A 16,619-nucleotide genomic window follows, 5' to 3' on the forward strand; every position below is an offset into this window, starting at 1 on the left:
TGGCATTCTCTGCAATATGCTTTAGAGACCATCCATTTACGAGCCCCACTCTTTCTTTAATTGAGTAAGAACTTGGATGGGAAAAATCTTTTGGCATGGTTGTATTAATGATGAGATGAATCTTCTTCCCAGCCCTCGACATGGGGCCAAGGTAATTTATGGTCTTGCGGACATTGGTTTCCTTCACACCCATGGTGACCCTGATTGATTCGTCTTAATTCGACGTTTGAAAGCATTAATCACAGCCAGGATCCACAATGATTTCTCAGGCTTTGAACCTCTTTCTAATGTCATTGACAACTTGGCGGCTCATTCCCAGGTTCTCTCCAATGAATGTGGCGTGAGCTCATTTCGATCGCAACTTTTCCTTTGACATTTATATTGATGCCGTTCAAAATATTTAAAATAGATTATGTATAAAAACATTGTTTGAATATAGAAATTAGCCCTGACTAATGTTAATAAGACGACAAATTATCATTAAAATCTAAATTAACTTTTTATCAAGTTAAATATGTCACATAGGGTAACAGAAAAAGAGTACAGATTTGGTTGCCTTCTCTTGCCCTGCAATTCCACGATTTGCACACTCACACCCGTCATGTAACGGTCCGACCACTGTCTGTAGTACTCAGCAAAGCCAGAATTGATCAGTGGGATCCCTCGCCAGCTTTTAGATCTCATTGTAATCCTTCAGCAAAACGACTACATATTGTCCTGCTAAAGGCTGATTTGGCTATTTCTGAACAAAACGATCAAAGTCACGGTAAAAACTTAAAAGTGTGTCATCTAAGGCATAGAATCGTAGAAGTGAGCACGGCAGCAAGTTATACCAAGCTAGCGCCCTATTTAAAACCAAAGAAAAGTTCAAGCCCTACAGTAGCCTTTTATCCAAGGGATTGAATTTATGGTGCATATCACATGAAATACCCCATCTCTCGCTAACGCTTGGTCTTATTCCCGGATTAGGACACAGGCTGGAGACATTTAAAAACAAAGGATTTTAGGTAAAGTTCTTACCTACGCTGAATACTATATAACCCTAATCATTCAAGGCGTTATATTACTACGGCATTATTTATCTTCGGTTCATTTCTGGGTGATGATGTCACTACACATTTGCTCTATGCCACAACTAGCAAACATGTCTATCCTTGGTTAACTGTTACTCAATCATATCAGACCACTCCATGCATTAAATGGTATTGTATTCCAACAATCTACTCTTATTCCTGAAGTTGTTTTGCATTTCTAAGTAACTGATTAAACTAAAATAAATATTTTGCTCTTTTTTATATTTTCTTTTTCTTTACCTTTCTTGGTCTCTTCTTTCTTCATTTCATTTTTTGTCTACTTCCAAGTCCCCATGGATGTTGCAGCTTGGCCTTTGTAACATAATTGACTATCGATGTAGTCTCTCTTTTGCCTAGACCCTGAGGAATTACATGCACGTGAAAAAGTTCATACATTCAGATGCAAACCCTAACTAAAAGTTAGTTGCTGAAAGTATCTAATCATCATCAAAGCATTACTGAAATCTATTTATTAATTTATTCATCTATCTATTTACCTATCTATCCATTTTTCTTGTATCAGGTCAAATGTACACTTTCAATTTGGCACGTGATCCTTTCTTTCCTTCTAAAGATGCTTGATGCATGATATCCGTGCGCCTAAGTGTGAGCAAATAAATAGTTTTAGTTAGACTGACTCTGGATTTCTTATTGCCTTTAAGAAAGGCTTCTGGCAAGAAATGGCCAATGGTTAAGGCCCTGAAGCTAAAATATCTTCTTAGTTTACCTGAGAACAATGGGAGCGCTCACTAAGCTATAAGGAATATAGATCACGTCTTATTCGAAGGTTGTGCAGTGACAACACGTCCGGGAGATCCGTGGTCTACGTCTCAGCTGACAAACGAAGTTGTGACTTGAGAATTAGTCCCGTAGTGATTCATCTGCCTGCTAGGTGTCTCTGCGAAAAAAACAATGGCTACTGTCCTCAGACAAGCTCTATTCTCCGGGATCAGGGCCTCCTGCTCCACCCCCACCTCCTCCATTGTGGGCGTACGAACTTTGGGCACGTCTCGGAACTCCCATGCCAAGGAAGAAAAAGGCGTGGATGGCTCGCGTGTGGCCTTGAAAGAGGCTTCCGACGCCGTAATCGAGGTCCACGACCCTTACCGAGTTAATAAGAAGATCGTCGTCCAGGGACCCAACGACTTGGCCCCCGTGGTTGGCGTGCCGGAGGAGCACTTGAAGGAGCGCTCGGTCCGGATCTTCCGACCGGCCAAGAATGCCATGCAATCCGGCACGGCCGGTGTGCGACGTTGGAAGATCGAGTTCGACACTCGCCAACGGTGGGAAAACAATCTGATGGGCTGGGCCTCGTCCGGCGATCCCCTGTCCAATATGCAAATCGATTTCGCCTCCAAGGAAGAAGCCACGGCCTTTGTGGAGAAACACGGGTGGTCCTATTGGGTCGAGGATCCTAAGGAACGCGCACCCAAGGTCAAGTCCTACGCTCTAAACTTTGCTTGGAACAGACGTACCAGGAAATCGACTAAGTAAAAAGCACCACCAGGTGGACGCTCATAGCAAAAGATGATGACGCCATGATTGATTGCTCGATCATCCTCCATCTCGTGAAAAAAAAACAGTTGGCTCATCTATAGAATTTTATTATATATTTGTCATTATGGCCTTCAGGATTAAAATTCCACCAGGTATTTTACGTGATAGACTGATGTTGTGTGGCCCATGAGATCAGTCACGGCCATCCGAACTGGGCAAAATGTGATGATACCACCCAGACTCTTCAAGTGGGCAATAATTTGAGTCCGAACTTGAGTCGACATCGGGCAAATCCTGAGGGAGCTCCTATCCTCCAACCAGGCGTAAATTGTACCACCATTTGGTACCAACCTGAGCACAATCAGATTTGGCTCATTTTGAATCACATTAATTGAATGGTTGTCATCCAAAGGCGTCTTTTTTGAGGTCGAATCAGTCCCACGAGCCATTATTGCAGTGCTGAAATGATCCAGAGAAGTAATAACATGATTATCGCGAAGGATGTAACGCGATTTGGAAGGAGTCGCATCAAGATGAATCCGTTTGGTTTCCGGTCTTAGGTTCGTTGTAGGTATAGCCATCATAATTCTTCTCAATGTCGCTAATGTATCGTCATTCAAGGGCTCTTCCCATTGATGCGGAATAGATGCCAGCACATCTGAGAAAAAATTGGAAAGTTGAGATTCAATTCGAGTCGTTAAATGACGGAGCCGATCGTGGGCCAAAGGCTCGTCTTGAAGTATTTGAAGAATCTCCTGCAAAGCTCGAGCACGTGTTGACCGGAAAGTTTGACAATAATTCTGCAAACTCTCAAAGCATTGCCGTGCCACAGTCGCATCAAAGTTTATTGCATTACTCTCCTCCAAAAGAACCGATACTTGGTGCGCCATTTGGGTTAGCGTTCTCAAGTCATGATTTAGGCTCATGGCGTTTTGAATGATCAATAACGTCAGATCTTCGTGGAGATCCATTCGTTTGATGATGGCTGGAATTCGGTGTCCTCGATACTGATCTCGAAGAATGGCACTCAACACAGCGTCTTTTGGCATGCTCCGCAACACCAAAGGGATCAAAAAATTGTGTACCGAATCGACCCAAGTCAATGAGTCTGATTTCATTAGAACTTGGACTTGATCCTTACGAAGCAGTAAAATTTCGACCAAAGTCTTTGGTAGGGACAACTCGTGGATCAGTTTCTTAGCAGTGACCTGGTTGAGGTGACTTTGTAATGGTTGTGGAATGCCTCCCAATAACATGGTCATATTTTGAATACTGGCGTGTCTCCATTGCTGTAACAAAGTTCTCAGAAGGATGAGTTGATGTTCCATCAATTTTTCAAAAGGTCCACACAAGAAGTCTAAAATGGAGGCAACAATGTTGGCATAATGTGTCAAAAATACATGTCCTCTTGATCCAATCACTAGGATCACAGAGTTATGAGAGTCTTGAATCACCACAGAGAAACGACGTCCGGCAATTATTTTCAGAATCGCACTGGGCCGCATTGATGCCAAGCTCTCTCTGGCCACTAAGATGGGCAAAAACAATTGCCCGATGTTGTCCATGAAATCGTGCACTTGATTCAGAGGTGTGTCGGCAGATATCTGCCCTCGTCGAAACAGTTCTGCCAAAGAACCATCATTCCCGGGGTCCATCCACATGAGAGCGTTTTTCGACGAAAACAATAATGTGGTGGGGTCCATGACCTTCGTCGATCTAACGTGTTGTTACGCTTGTCACAATCATGTTATGTTAAAATGAACCCGCGATTCTCTGACCGTATCAGTGCCAGAGCATACAAATGTCGGTTGACCACAATTTCACACTGAAAAGAAGCCAGGATAGGAGATAAGCCTGATCGACCCAAAACTCGCATCCCTTGGCATCATTTTAGTCTCATTGTCTGTTACTGCGCGGCTTTTTGCTTGACATTGGTACGAACGGAGGATAGATCTACTGGTGGATAGCGATTGACACGCCAGTATTTATTGTTTATGTCGGTGATTAAGACCTTAGCACTTCCTGAATCGAAGACAAGATTTAAAGCTGGGATGATTTATCCTCCTCAGAAGACTGTGTCTAAAATTTGGAACATGATTTCACCGCGAAGTTCCAAAGCAAAGCTGAAAAGAAGTCAGAAATTGAAATGAAATTACACAGCCAAAGAATGGTTGCGAATAGAAACAATGAGGATTGTGATGTGTTCTTAATAAGGTTAGCCATTCATTGAGATTGATGATAGCTGATTGATTAGTGGTACGCGTAGTTTTGAACCCAATTTTTCGTCACCCTGATTTGGTCACTCTTTTTTTTTCTTTTTTTTCCAACGTTGGTCTCACCTAGTCTTCTCACCTCCAGTATCAGGATTGGGACTGTTTTCAGATCACCCAAGAGCGTCCAAGCAGTCAATCTCTCGCATCACTCCCGTTCCACATCATTCCCCCACTGCTTCTCCTAAGCCTTGAGCCTAGGTTTACGGTCTAGTCATTCAGGCGGGTGTTTTTTCCCTCCGAATCCATTCCACTACGGATTTGATCGCCCTTTTCATGCTCACCCGCTAACTCGTCCTCCCATTGTCTGGCTGTCTATCTTTGTGTCTGTCCAGGTGGCTGGATCGGTAGCCTTCAACCAGACTTTAGCCCATCTGGATTTGGCTTCATCGCTTGGCCTTTGTAAACCACTGGAACCCCGAATGGCTTGGCCCGATTCTTGATTTTTGACTTCGGTATCAGTTCCCCTCCCTTCGATGGTGGTTTAGCTTGCCTGCTGAGTTGTTGGCAAAGTGTACAAAGTGTGTGCATTTGTTTCCCTCGAGTCCTCCGTCCATGGACGAACGTCTTGTGTGAAATCCGATCGAGGTGAAAACCGAGGCCAAGATCACTTTGTCAAGAGTGGGAAAAAGAAGAGACGAGAAGAAGTAAACGGATCCGTTGTTGTTAGCGTAATCAAATCCGGTATAATAAGGTCTAGGAGATTTGATCATGTACTATCACCCTTCAGCCGTGGTCCATGCTCCTCCCCCTGCGTCTTCGTCCTCGTCGTCTCTGTCGCTGGAGGCGGCCAGAGGCGCCCCCTTTCACGGGAATGAGGCCCACTACAACGGAGGCCATGCCAATGTTGACGAGGAGGAAGACGACGACGATCCCACCGTTTGTAAGAATCCCAAACAGGGTAACGTCTTGCCCATTCATGGCAATGCGGCCACCTTAAACATCAATAATCTCATTCTTACCAATATCCAAGGATCTCCCTACTTTAAAGTGAGCCTCTTTGCCCTCAAGACCTATCATGAGGTTATTGATGAGATCTACTACAAAGTCGATCATCTCGAACCGTGGGAACGAGGATCTCGAGTGAGAAACGATTTTCGAATAAAGGGGACTGGTTCGAAATTCCATATTGATTTGATTTCGTCTGGATTGTTTCAGAAGACCTCCGGTCAAACGGGCATGTGTGGAGGAGTGCGAGGGGTCGGGGCTGGTGGAATCGTCTCATCAGCTTACTGCCTTCTATTTAAATTGGGCACTTTGAAGTTGACTCGCAAACAATTAAATGGCCTCATCAATCACAGTGACAGTCCTTACATTCGAGGCCTTGGTTTCATGTACATCAGGTCAGTTGATTTGAGCAAAAGTTCGAATAAACCATAATGTAATCTGGTCCGTTTTTAGGTATACGCAAAGCCCAAGCGACTTATGGGAATGGTTCGAACCTTATCTCGAGGACACTGAGGTGGGTGTTGATCATCCAAAGCACTGATGTTCAAAGTTATTAAGCTTTCAAACGTTGCATTTTAATTTTTTTAACTTCGCCATGCAGATGATTGACGTTAAAGCAGGTGGTGGGAAGCAAATTACAATCGGGGCCATGGTCAAATCGTTCTTGGAGAAGCTGGAATGGTTCGATACCAGATTCCCTCGCATCCCAGTTCACACACAGGTATGTTTGGATCACAGTGTTAGTACGCTGATCCAACGCAATGGGAGCTATCAATACCAGTTAAATGTGCATTTCTTCCCATTTTCAGAAACAAATCAATGCCAACCTCGAAGAGTACTACCCCAGTGGCACTTCAGCCGGTACAGCGTCCTTTGAACCTCAAACCGAGATTTCTGAGCGATCTGACGATCGGTCAAACTATCGAGAGCCTAGAGGAATGGATCATCGAAGTCCAGATGCCAGAAAAACGACGAGTAGGCGCTCTCGAGATTGGAGCGAGTCTCGATCAAAAGATGTGAGCTACGAAAACGATCGCGATAGCAATCGGAAACGAGAGCGGGAGCATTCGAGGCACAAACATGCTCGCAAAAAACGCTCTAGGTCACGATCACGTTCGAGATCGAGGGATGACGGTCGAAAGCGGAGTCATAAGAAAACGAAAGAAAGAAGGCGCTCTCGATCACGAGATCGTGACCACAATCGGCGACGGGACGACCCCTCCAGGTATGTAGTATCTTGTTGTACTTTCTGTGTTTATGAATGTTTTAACCAATTATCGCGTTTTCTAGGAAAGAGCGAAGCGCTCCTTATGAGGATGAATTGAGGAAATACTCCAAGGAAAGAAAGAAAAGCAAAAAACACAGGTCAGTCAGGACGGCCCCCTCCCTCTTGTCGGTGTAAACATAGCCTTCCATGACTCAAATCGTCATGAAGCAATTTGGCAATCACTTTCTAACCTGATTTAGTTTTGCAGACGATCCCGGAGCAGAAGCTAACAATTGGATCAGTTAACTTTACTGGGCTCTACAATGACAATTACCAGCATCAGTACAACCACTACAAAAACTACATCCAAACTAGGCACTCCAAGGCACATGCTTTTCCAGTTATTGTGGCTTTACTAAAAATGTTTGTGAATGGATGTCCTCAAAGGATGCTTATTTTGCCACAAAAATTATTGTGACCTCACTCTGAATATAATATGTATGCAATGATGCGAAATGCGTCGAGACAAAATATTATTTCGATTTAGGTAAATAACCTAGCTTGTTCACTCGTTCTCTTGTACACAAATTTAACTTGAGAGTCCTAAAAATAGGTTGACAACGCTGGGTTCGTACTTATACATAACATCAGTTTCAACATTGGTCTTCCAAGCAGAGTTCGTTGGATTTGGGGCAAAAATCTGGAAGTGAATCCCGAATAGCTTGGATGTTTTCCGATTCCTCGCGTAAATAGTTGAGCTCTCTTTCCAGGTCTCGAACTGAGGCCGTCTGAAAAATGAGTTGAGGGTAAAATCAAAAGCAAAGGATGTGTGATTGAGATGATTTAAAGAGGGCTTAACCGTCACCCACCACGACCATATGAATTATATATGAACCATCACCAATACTAAATAAAATGTAAGGTTTGCTTTCCCCAAGCACTTATAGTCAAATTTGCCTTGTGATTGGGCTACCTAAGGTTCCAAACGGATACGGTTCCAACATGAATCTGGGAGTGATTCCCGTATTTCTCTGATGCTCCTCATCTCCGATTTGAGACGCTCAACTTCTCGACTGTAGTATCTAAGAAGCGTAGCCTAAGTTGAGGGCAATTGGTTTTAGAATGCAGTTCCACATAATTGAAACATAAACGGAACTCAATCGATCCAGATTTTTAAGCACAAACCCTTTACGTACCTGTCTCTGTTTAGCAGAAACCAAATCCTTTAATCTTTGATCAAGATCCTCGGCTTGGAATTGCTCCTCCGCTTCTTCAACTCTTCGAGCAAGCTCTTCCAATAGCCCTGGCTCTAGAAAGGTGAGGTTTCGTTTTGACCTTTGATTAAATACAAATTTCAAGAGCACATATATAAATAGTTCTTTAGATGCGTACCAGGTTCCACAACTCTTGAAAGAATAGCTGCAATTTCTTCGAGCTCTTTCTTGGCTTGGGCTAGCTTTTGATTAGCACGGGCAGCTTTTTGCTGAGCTTCATTAGCTTTGGACAGAGCCTGAAGAAAAGAAAAAGGTTTTCAAAGCTCATGTATAAGGAGGACCATTTTCCCCCATGTTACCAAAATTGCCGCTTGTTCGTCCTCAGTGGCGATCTCTTCTTTGCTTTCCACAACTTCTTTGGTTTCAGCCAACTTAGTAGCTAGAGATCGAGCAGAATCTGCCAATCCATTTGCTTGTTCCAAAGTGATTTCCGACTGAGAGCTAATGTTGGCCGCCCTCTCGGAAGCTTCGCCCGCAATATTTTGGGCATCAGTGGCGACGTTTAGAGCTAATTTGGCCGAAATGTCAGCTCCAACCATATCGTTCCTGGCTTTGGCTGTTTTTTCTTCGGCTTCTCTGATCATGTTCTCAATATCGTTAATGTTTTCCATTGCTGCCCTGGCCGTTTCCTCATTTTCGCTCACTTCACTTTCAAAACCTGCCCAGAATCAAAGTGTATGAGTAAAACCAGATTGATAGAGAGTAGAGCAAGTTTCAACTTGCCTTTCAGAGTTTTGAGAGTGTTTTGAGCATCCTTTAAGACGTTGTTCCCAGTCTTAACAGAATCCAGTGCCCGCGCCCGATGACTGTCAATTTCTGCCAATTGTTCATCAATTTGCCGTTGTTGAGCATCGGCACGTCGAAGGAGATCCTCCAACTGAACACGCCTATCTTGAGCTTCGGTTAGTAATTGACCGTTCTCGTAAAGGAGTCTGGTGGCGTCATCTTGGATTCGCTTGGATTCTTTCGACACCTTGACGGTTTGATCTTCAAGTTGCGCATTGTCGACCTCGGGGATCTCCAGCGAGTTGGCTTGCTGGTAAATGTTGAGTGCTTCATTGTATGCCTCGGTGGAGTCACGTAGAGTTTGAGACGCCAGGCTTTGAACGGTTCGAAGTTTGTCTCCCATGTCCCCGATCTGAACCTCCAAAACCGTAATTTGATTGGCAGTTCGGTGTTGTTGTTCCAAAGCATCCCGGGCTAAGTTATACGCTTCGGTAGATTTATCATAAGCTTGCCTGGCAATGCTGGATATTTCATTGGCGTCTTCAACTTGGCTAAAAGGACAATTTTGTGATTAGAATGGGCATTCTCAAATCATATCGCTTTGCTTACCCGTCTGCCAATGTTCTCGCTTCTCGTGCGATGGCGGTCATCTTTTCGCTCTCCTCTCCGAACTTCTTCGATCGCTCTTGAGCTCGGCGCAAGGCTTCTTGTCCCTGAGTATCTAATTGACGTTGAGCTAACTTAAGACCCTCTCGAGCTCTTTCGACTATGTCTTTGGCCATCATCATGTCTCTTTGTGCTTCAGACCCTTGATTTTTGGCATCTTGGACCTCTTGGTCGGCTTCCATGATCAAGTTGATGACTTTTTCTAGTTTGATGCGAAGGTTTTCTAATCTGTCTCTCAAAGTGCCCCCTTCTTCATTTTGGGAATTGATCCGAGCATCGGCCAACGTAGATTTTACGGTGACTTGAAGTTGTCTCAACTGGTATTCAAAGTCTCCGCCGACCGGCTCTGGGTTTTCAGCGATTTGTTGCAATAAGTTATCCAGGGCAGCCAAGTTCCTCCGATGCTCATTGGTTGCATCCTCGATTAAATTGTAGCAATCATCGCAAGGCTCACAAATCTTTTCCCCATACCCTCCTGTGTCTTTGGTGCGAGTATTCTCCATACAGCGGTCGCATTGTCGACCTTCCACCTAAAATAGTCCATGCAAGGTATTGCACATGATATTTTGGTACAACATGTGTCATTGTTTGTATTGCACCTTGTCTCGACAAGGACATTGTCCCGTAATAAGGTCACATTGCAGATCTGTCGATCCAGTTGGATCGCAATCGCAAGGTTTGCATCCGTCTTGAGAGAATCCAAAATGATACGGAAGGCACATGTCACATCGTGGTCCAGTCACACCCTCTCGACAATGACCTAAAGAGAGCAAGGTTTCGTTCAGATAAGTACCCACATGTACACAGTTTATCGGGGATTGCCCAGCAAGCTTACACTGTCCAGTTTGCACATGGCAAGACGCGTTGAAAGATCCAATTGTGTCGCAATTGCATGCCTCGCATCCCTGGAGATTGAAATCAAATCGACATTAGTAAGTGGCTATATTTCATCATAATGCTGTCTCGTTTACATACAATGCCACTATCCAAGTTGAAATAACCATCGGCACATTTGTCGCAATCCCGCCCCACTACGTGAGGTTTGCAACTGCAATCACCCGTGAAGCCATTGCAAATTGGAAGGAAAGTTTCATCATTATGGTTTGTGCCCACCGGGTAGCACTGACATGGTTGGCAACTGGGTGGATCGCCCGGTTTTTTCAAAGCCAAGGCGTCGCCAAAGAACCCAGATTTACATCGCTCACAATTAAATCCATCCGTATTGTCGATACAGCGTAGACATTCGCCGGTGGTGCTGTTGCAATTACCGATGGCATTAGAATCCACGTTATTGTTGCAATCGCATTTTAGGCATGGTCGAACTGGTCCCAGACGACCCATAGGGTCTCCAAAATAGCCATCTTCGCACAACTCACATCGAGGACCTGCACAGGTTAGTAGCCAAGTTTGAGTTCCAGTTTTTCAGTTCTTCAAAAGAAATGAATACATATGCGTTTGCCGTACCTCGTCGACCGATGGGACATTCTATGCAGATTGGACTCTCAGGATTGCCGTAAATCTCCATACAAGCACCTCCATCTGGGCAAGGACACGGCTGACAATCGTCTGGGTTTCCTGCCAGTGCATTACCATAGTAACCTTTCTTGCAACGTTCGCAATTGTGGCCCGATGTGTTATCGCGACAAGCGCATTCGCCTGAAAAGAGCAAAACTAATGAGGGCCTGTCCAGGAATCCAGGAACCCCTGAATTCTGACCTTCATGTGAATCGAAAGGTGAGGACGTTCATGGAGCAGTAGATAATCTAGATTTCATTACAAACAATATGGATTCTTAATTGACTTTATGTTTGGTGGGAAACTGAACTTGTTTGTGCAAATATCTTACACAATAGATGTACTTGTCATTAATAATTTTATGCATGAATAAAATCACCTTCCAGTGCTGGTTGATGACCAATCAGTGTATCAAGATATTTCAATGGACTATCGTGAAAATATACTCATTGCTTTTGGACACTCCTGCCGAGGTTATTTCGCCACCGGCCAACTGGTAGTCGCTATCCTTGAGTTCATAAGAGGACAATCGCGGTCAAAATACCTTTTCAAGTTTTGAAGGAAATGCCCTAACAAATGTCATCCAATTAAATTGTTTTTTTGAAAGTTTCATGTTTCTATACATGCATACAAGTGTTTTAGCCTGTTAGCCTGTACATTAAAGTTATTCATTATATTTTAGGAGCTAGAAAAGTGTCATGGTATGATTTCCTTCAAAGGAGCCCTGAACATTATTTGGACGACAAAGTTCCAAAGGCGCATGCTTGTGTGGATAAAAATCAGAAATTGATATTATTTCATAATAAAAGAAAAGTAAGTTTCCAAAAAATAATGTATTTAAATGCATTTAGAAATAAGCCTGCAATTGAGATTATACAGGAAATCTTCCAAGATTCAAAGCTATAAAGTGTTGCGATTCAAATTTTGAATCTAATGTTTTAAGATTGTTTGTTTGCTTACAAAGATTTTTCAGGTTCTAGAAATGTCTTAGCAATATTTTGCATTTGTCTAATAAACGGATATTTTCTCATTTTAATTAGGTACATAAATAACTTATTACTTGGTTTTCTATGATTACGTACAACACCATTACAAGGAATTGGGACATTGAAGCAGAAAAAGAAAATGACGTCATGACCATTTTTTGGTAGGTGATTTGAACTTTTGGGTCTTAATAGCTCTTTATAAAGAGATTGAATTATATTTTCAAGTCATTCATCCTTGAAAGGAAGTATTCATCTAAGTTTGCTTTTTTTTCTTTATATACAACTGTTTTTTCGAAACCATTGGAAATATTTTTAGTCTAATATCATGAGATGTATTTTGGTTTGTTATTACTGAGGATGTGCAAAAAGTGCATATATATGTGGCCAATTATGCAAATAAACGTGCGTTAAAAATTGTCGATAATGCAAAAACATGCAAAAAACCGTTCAACATGCCAATGCTTGTGGAAATCCTAAAGGGTGGGAAGGATTAAGTCCTGGTACACATGCCCAACTAAAGAGCAAAGCTTGCAATTGACTTTCAACCTCTTGCTTACTACTTTGTAAGATGTTGATCTGTGCCTCATAGACCCTTGTCAACACCATTTCCGATGATTCATACATTAGCCAAATCATATGCACAACTTGAAGGAAAAAATCCAAAAAATAACGGCAATTTATCTAGAACTACAGAAAAATGCCCCACATTGATATCAACGTCACTCTTAAAAAATGGGTATGCTTTTGCTATAGGGCATGTCAAGTGAAGGAAATTTAAGGAAAAATGTGGCCCGGCACCCTGATTTTGGGGAGGGAGAACTAATGGTCCAATTACACAACTCAAATTTTATCACATAAATTCAACAAAAGAGCGATTCACAACTCACAGGCAACCCTCTTGTCGTTTAAACTTCCAGAGTATTTTTCATTGAACTTTATTTGTGTTCTCATTGAACACTGATGAAAAACTGGCAAAAGAAATAAGCCGTAGGAGAACAAAAACTAGTGAAAAGTGATTTTGTGTTAGAATAAGTAGCCCTCTAGATTAAAGTAATGATTTTAATTAACAGCAATGATTATGATTATCAGCAATATATTACATTTGTTGTTGCCTTATGGATTTGAGTTTTATCAACTTGATTGTTTGAGTGGGCCTTGGATTGGTGGAAACAATGATCTAATACAAAATACTATTTAAAAGAGTTTGAAGCTAGTTCAAAATCCATTCAAGTGAAAAAAATGCCATTCATATGATGCTAGATCAATGAAGATGAGTCATTACCGTCATTAACTCCTTTTTTGAATGGTTCAATTTGATAGAAATAGCGCAAAAATAGAGATTGCACACCTACGTGAAGTCTCTTGCTCTTTGCCTTTCAAGGCGACCACATTTGGCTTGTTACAATTGTTCTTGATGAATTTATTTTTTTCATTTTGATGCTGAAATCTCCATTTTAGTTTGCTGATCAAATTGCAGTTGTATTTAATCTGTTGATTGACAAATTTGACCCCAAAGAAAAGAGCTCACTGGCTCTGTTACTCATCAAAATATTCTCAGTTTGGTCATGCTTAATCGTGCTGGGAGCGATTCTTCCAATGAAGCTGTAAAGTCTCTCACAGATCGCAGAAAGTTGGAGCAGGTTCCGAGTCCAAACTGTGAGCCTGTGAGGCTCCAATTGTGCTGTATGTCGCAGTTTTATTGACACATTGTATGAAAATCTGTGTTGTATAACTGTACCATAAGACAAACATAACAATCAACTAGCACCACCATCCATTGAATTTTCAATAACCAAGTAATTTTGAGTGAGCTATGTTACAAATCCAAACAAAATGAACATGTTTGGTGTTAAATGCAACATCAAATTGGCTTAATACCACAATGCTATTTACTTAGACAAGCATGTCAAATGGAATAAATGTTAAAATGCAATGCATGCACAATGCGGTTTGGCTGGGCATGTTGTCTTTAATTTTCCTCCGTGGAATAGCGTCACTTGTTCACGAAGGCGTTCGTTCTCTTGACAAGCCCTATTGAAAACCTCCCAAAAAGTGGCTAAGAGTCAGGTGCTACTTAACGGACTCCCTCCCTCAAAATTGTGACGAATACTTTGGACCATGGTCAAGAATAAAGGCTTTACCTGATTTGAATTAAGTTTTAAATGATATTGACATGGATTAACGCATCGAAACCTTGGTAACATTTTCGAATTGAATTAACATGCTTTATTAAACAACAAAAACACTAAATCTTGTAGACACCTACACATTCATATTGAAAGCAGTTCATTTAGTCCACTGTTTCATATGTCTAGCGTTTCAGAAATTGTTTATCTAATCATGTGTCCAAAGAAAATGTGCTTTAAGAAAACTTCCCCTCAGAAAACTGACTTAGGATCGATCTGTTCAGAACCTAAAACGCTTGGTAAATCCACATTGTCTGGTTTACCGAGAGGGCTTGTCTAGGGTTACCTAACGAGTGAAGTTATTTACTCCTAAAAGTTGTTTCAAAGATGGCACTACTGATTCAAGCTATTATTTGGGTCCCGGCTTACCTGTTTCTGCGTCACATATATCAGCATGTCCATTGCAACTGCATGGAATACATCTGGCGAACGGTCCTCCACTGTTATGGTGATAGCCTTGTTGACAGAGCTGACAGAATTGACCTTGATAGCCTTCTGGACAATTACATCGTTCAATCCAGGTAGCTGGAGAACCAGATCCGCCCCTCTGAGCGGAGCCAAGTCGAATTTCATCTAAGAATCCCACTCCATGGTTTACATATGTTCCTCGAATCATAACTCCGGTGATATTGGCTAAAATGGCCATGAAGTCCTTCGAGCTCAGACGCGGGCTCCACCCGAATTCCGGATTCTCATGAAGTCTGTACGTGTAATCTTGCATCTGGAGGAAATCAAGCAATTTTGTATCAAATGTCATACGGTGAGCCGACTTCAAGACATATTCGAGTGGCATGTATTATCTGTCGAAGACTGATGGTAAATCCAAAAACTAAACGAAAAGGTGCCAGATGACGAACCTCGTAGCTAGGTTGTGGGTTATTTTGATCTGTGATTGATAAGGTTATCCTGGTTGTCTTAGCCCCACCCCCCTCAATAATGACATCCTCGACGCTAGGCCTTGGTCCCACGTCATTGATTCGAAGCTTAAACTTGAGATCCTGATTATAACTGGCCCGTTGATCCCCAAGGTAACCGGCTGAAAATGAATTCATTTTTCATATTAACGATGTCATTGTCAGTCATGTAAGTTCATGTACATACGAGGGGCTAGGAAGTAAGCCGGGCCTGACGAATATCCACTGGATTGAACTCCGATGTATTTGTTGATACCGTCGTATTTCAGGGGCAAATCTTGTTGGTCTTCCTTTGAGGTCCAGTCCTCGCTACTTCGGGAAAAGTCACTCCTAATTACGGCTGTAAAATGATTACGAATGCTCAAGTTAGTGCACTATAAATGATTGAGAGAAAATAGGGTTCTCAACGACCGTCATACTTTGCGTAAATCCACCGCTGAGATCGCACTCAGACGTATGACCGTAACAGAAACAAGGAGTGCAACCAAATTCGTTGCCTTTATCAATGTGGAAATGGCCAGCCTTACAGCGGTCACATCTCTGTCCTAGAATTGAATCAAGACAGAGGTTGCTATGGTTCGTTGAGAAAGGAGCTTTAAGAACAATTTACCCTCAACGTTTTGCTTGCAGTAGCAATCGCCAGTCATGGTGTCACAATTCGGATTATTATTGGCACTTCCATCGGGGTAACATCCACATGATTGGCACCCCAAGGAGCCGAAGTTCCAGTAGTTGGCTTCGCATTGATCGCATTTCGGTCCTGTAACACCTGGTTTGCACTCACATTGGCCCTCCGGGGAACATTGTAAGTTCCTTGATCCTGGAAGCTCGTGCTTATTTAGTTGCGATGATTGAGAATATCAAGAAACGCATTCAATGGCACTGACATTACCTGTGGGATCACAATTGCAGGCTTCGCAAGGGGTTCGGCCAAAGGCGTCTTGAATCGGCGAAAAGAAATGGTTAATTCTGCACCTCTCGCAATTAGGTCCATCGCGGTTGCCTTCGCAATCGAGGCATTCTCCCCCTCGACCCCGCTCTTGGTACAATTGCTCATTAAAGCGGCATCGATTGGACCAACCATTACAATCACATGCTAATGTTGGAAGAAACATAACTTTCTCTTTAGATGAGAGAAGAAAATTGCCACCAATGCGAGTGTTCGTGTGCAAATCCAAGGTACTTGTTCATTTTTCAACACTGAAGGAATGTGCATATCTGTTCTTACGAGGTTGTTGAGCTGAGATTTGTTACCTCTTAGTTGCATGCAAGAAGCTCTACAATAATAGATAAAAAATTACTTTTCCTTACCAAAACAATTCCTGGAATTACGACCAGTCTATCTTGTATTGAAACA

At 42.4% G+C, this 16,619-nt stretch overlaps 3 protein-coding genes across 6 annotated transcripts in view; 2 read left to right on the top strand and 1 right to left on the bottom strand.

The window, feature by feature from the left end:
• Nucleotides 1-1,922: 1,922 nt before the first annotated feature.
• LOC131889602 (NADH dehydrogenase [ubiquinone] iron-sulfur protein 4, mitochondrial-like) lies at nt 1,923-2,725 on the top strand. The gene has a single exon (XM_059238741.1). It carries the CDS (start codon nt 1,986-1,988, stop codon nt 2,565-2,567), a length of 582 nt encoding a protein of 193 aa, XP_059094724.1. The 5' UTR covers nt 1,923-1,985; the 3' UTR covers nt 2,568-2,725.
• Nucleotides 2,726-4,979: 2,254 nt separating this feature from the next.
• Nucleotides 4,980-7,504, top strand: LOC131889586 (pre-mRNA-splicing factor 38B-like). 2 transcript variants are annotated; one of them, XM_059238724.1, is made up of 8 exons: nt 4,981-5,741; nt 5,814-5,923; nt 5,999-6,183; nt 6,242-6,302; nt 6,390-6,509; nt 6,598-7,013; nt 7,079-7,153; nt 7,264-7,504. In XM_059238724.1, exons 1-8 carry the CDS (start codon nt 5,552-5,554, stop codon nt 7,283-7,285), a joined length of 1,179 nt encoding a protein of 392 aa, XP_059094707.1. In that variant the 5' UTR covers nt 4,981-5,551; the 3' UTR covers nt 7,286-7,504. The 2 variants fall into 2 exon arrangements, with proteins under 2 accessions (XP_059094706.1, XP_059094707.1); XM_059238723.1 differs by having other exon boundaries at nt 4,980-5,923.
• A 7-nt stretch (nt 7,505-7,511) lies between these two features.
• Nucleotides 7,512-16,619, bottom strand: part of LOC131889576 (laminin subunit gamma-1-like) — a 28,871-nt gene continuing 19,763 nt past the window's right edge. For 2 of the 3 annotated variants that reach the window (XM_059238711.1, XM_059238713.1), the window contains 16 exons: nt 16,155-16,358; nt 15,873-16,082; nt 15,682-15,807; nt 15,450-15,602; nt 15,206-15,384; nt 14,718-15,069; nt 11,126-11,317; nt 10,637-11,046; nt 10,497-10,566; nt 10,261-10,421; nt 9,605-10,191; nt 8,993-9,546; nt 8,569-8,927; nt 8,388-8,505; nt 8,192-8,304; nt 7,512-7,783 (listed from right to left, as the gene is read on the bottom strand). In XM_059238711.1, coding sequence (XP_059094694.1) covers nt 7,649-7,783; nt 8,192-8,304; nt 8,388-8,505; nt 8,569-8,927; nt 8,993-9,546; nt 9,605-10,191; nt 10,261-10,421; nt 10,497-10,566; nt 10,637-11,046; nt 11,126-11,317; nt 14,718-15,069; nt 15,206-15,384; nt 15,450-15,602; nt 15,682-15,807; nt 15,873-16,082; nt 16,155-16,358 — 3,923 coding nt within the window. In that variant the 3' untranslated portion in view covers nt 7,512-7,648. Of the gene's footprint in view, nt 7,784-7,968; nt 8,092-8,191; nt 8,305-8,387; nt 8,506-8,568; nt 8,928-8,992; nt 9,547-9,604; nt 10,192-10,260; nt 10,422-10,496; nt 10,567-10,636; nt 11,047-11,125; nt 11,318-14,717; nt 15,070-15,205; nt 15,385-15,449; nt 15,603-15,681; nt 15,808-15,872; nt 16,083-16,154; nt 16,359-16,619 lie in introns of all 3 variants that reach the window. The other variant, XM_059238712.1, reaches the window with a different exon arrangement.

Source organism: Tigriopus californicus, chromosome 10 (assembly GCF_007210705.1).
Source record: "Tigriopus californicus strain San Diego chromosome 10, Tcal_SD_v2.1, whole genome shotgun sequence".
Lineage (NCBI taxonomy): Eukaryota > Metazoa > Arthropoda > Copepoda > Harpacticoida > Harpacticidae > Tigriopus > Tigriopus californicus.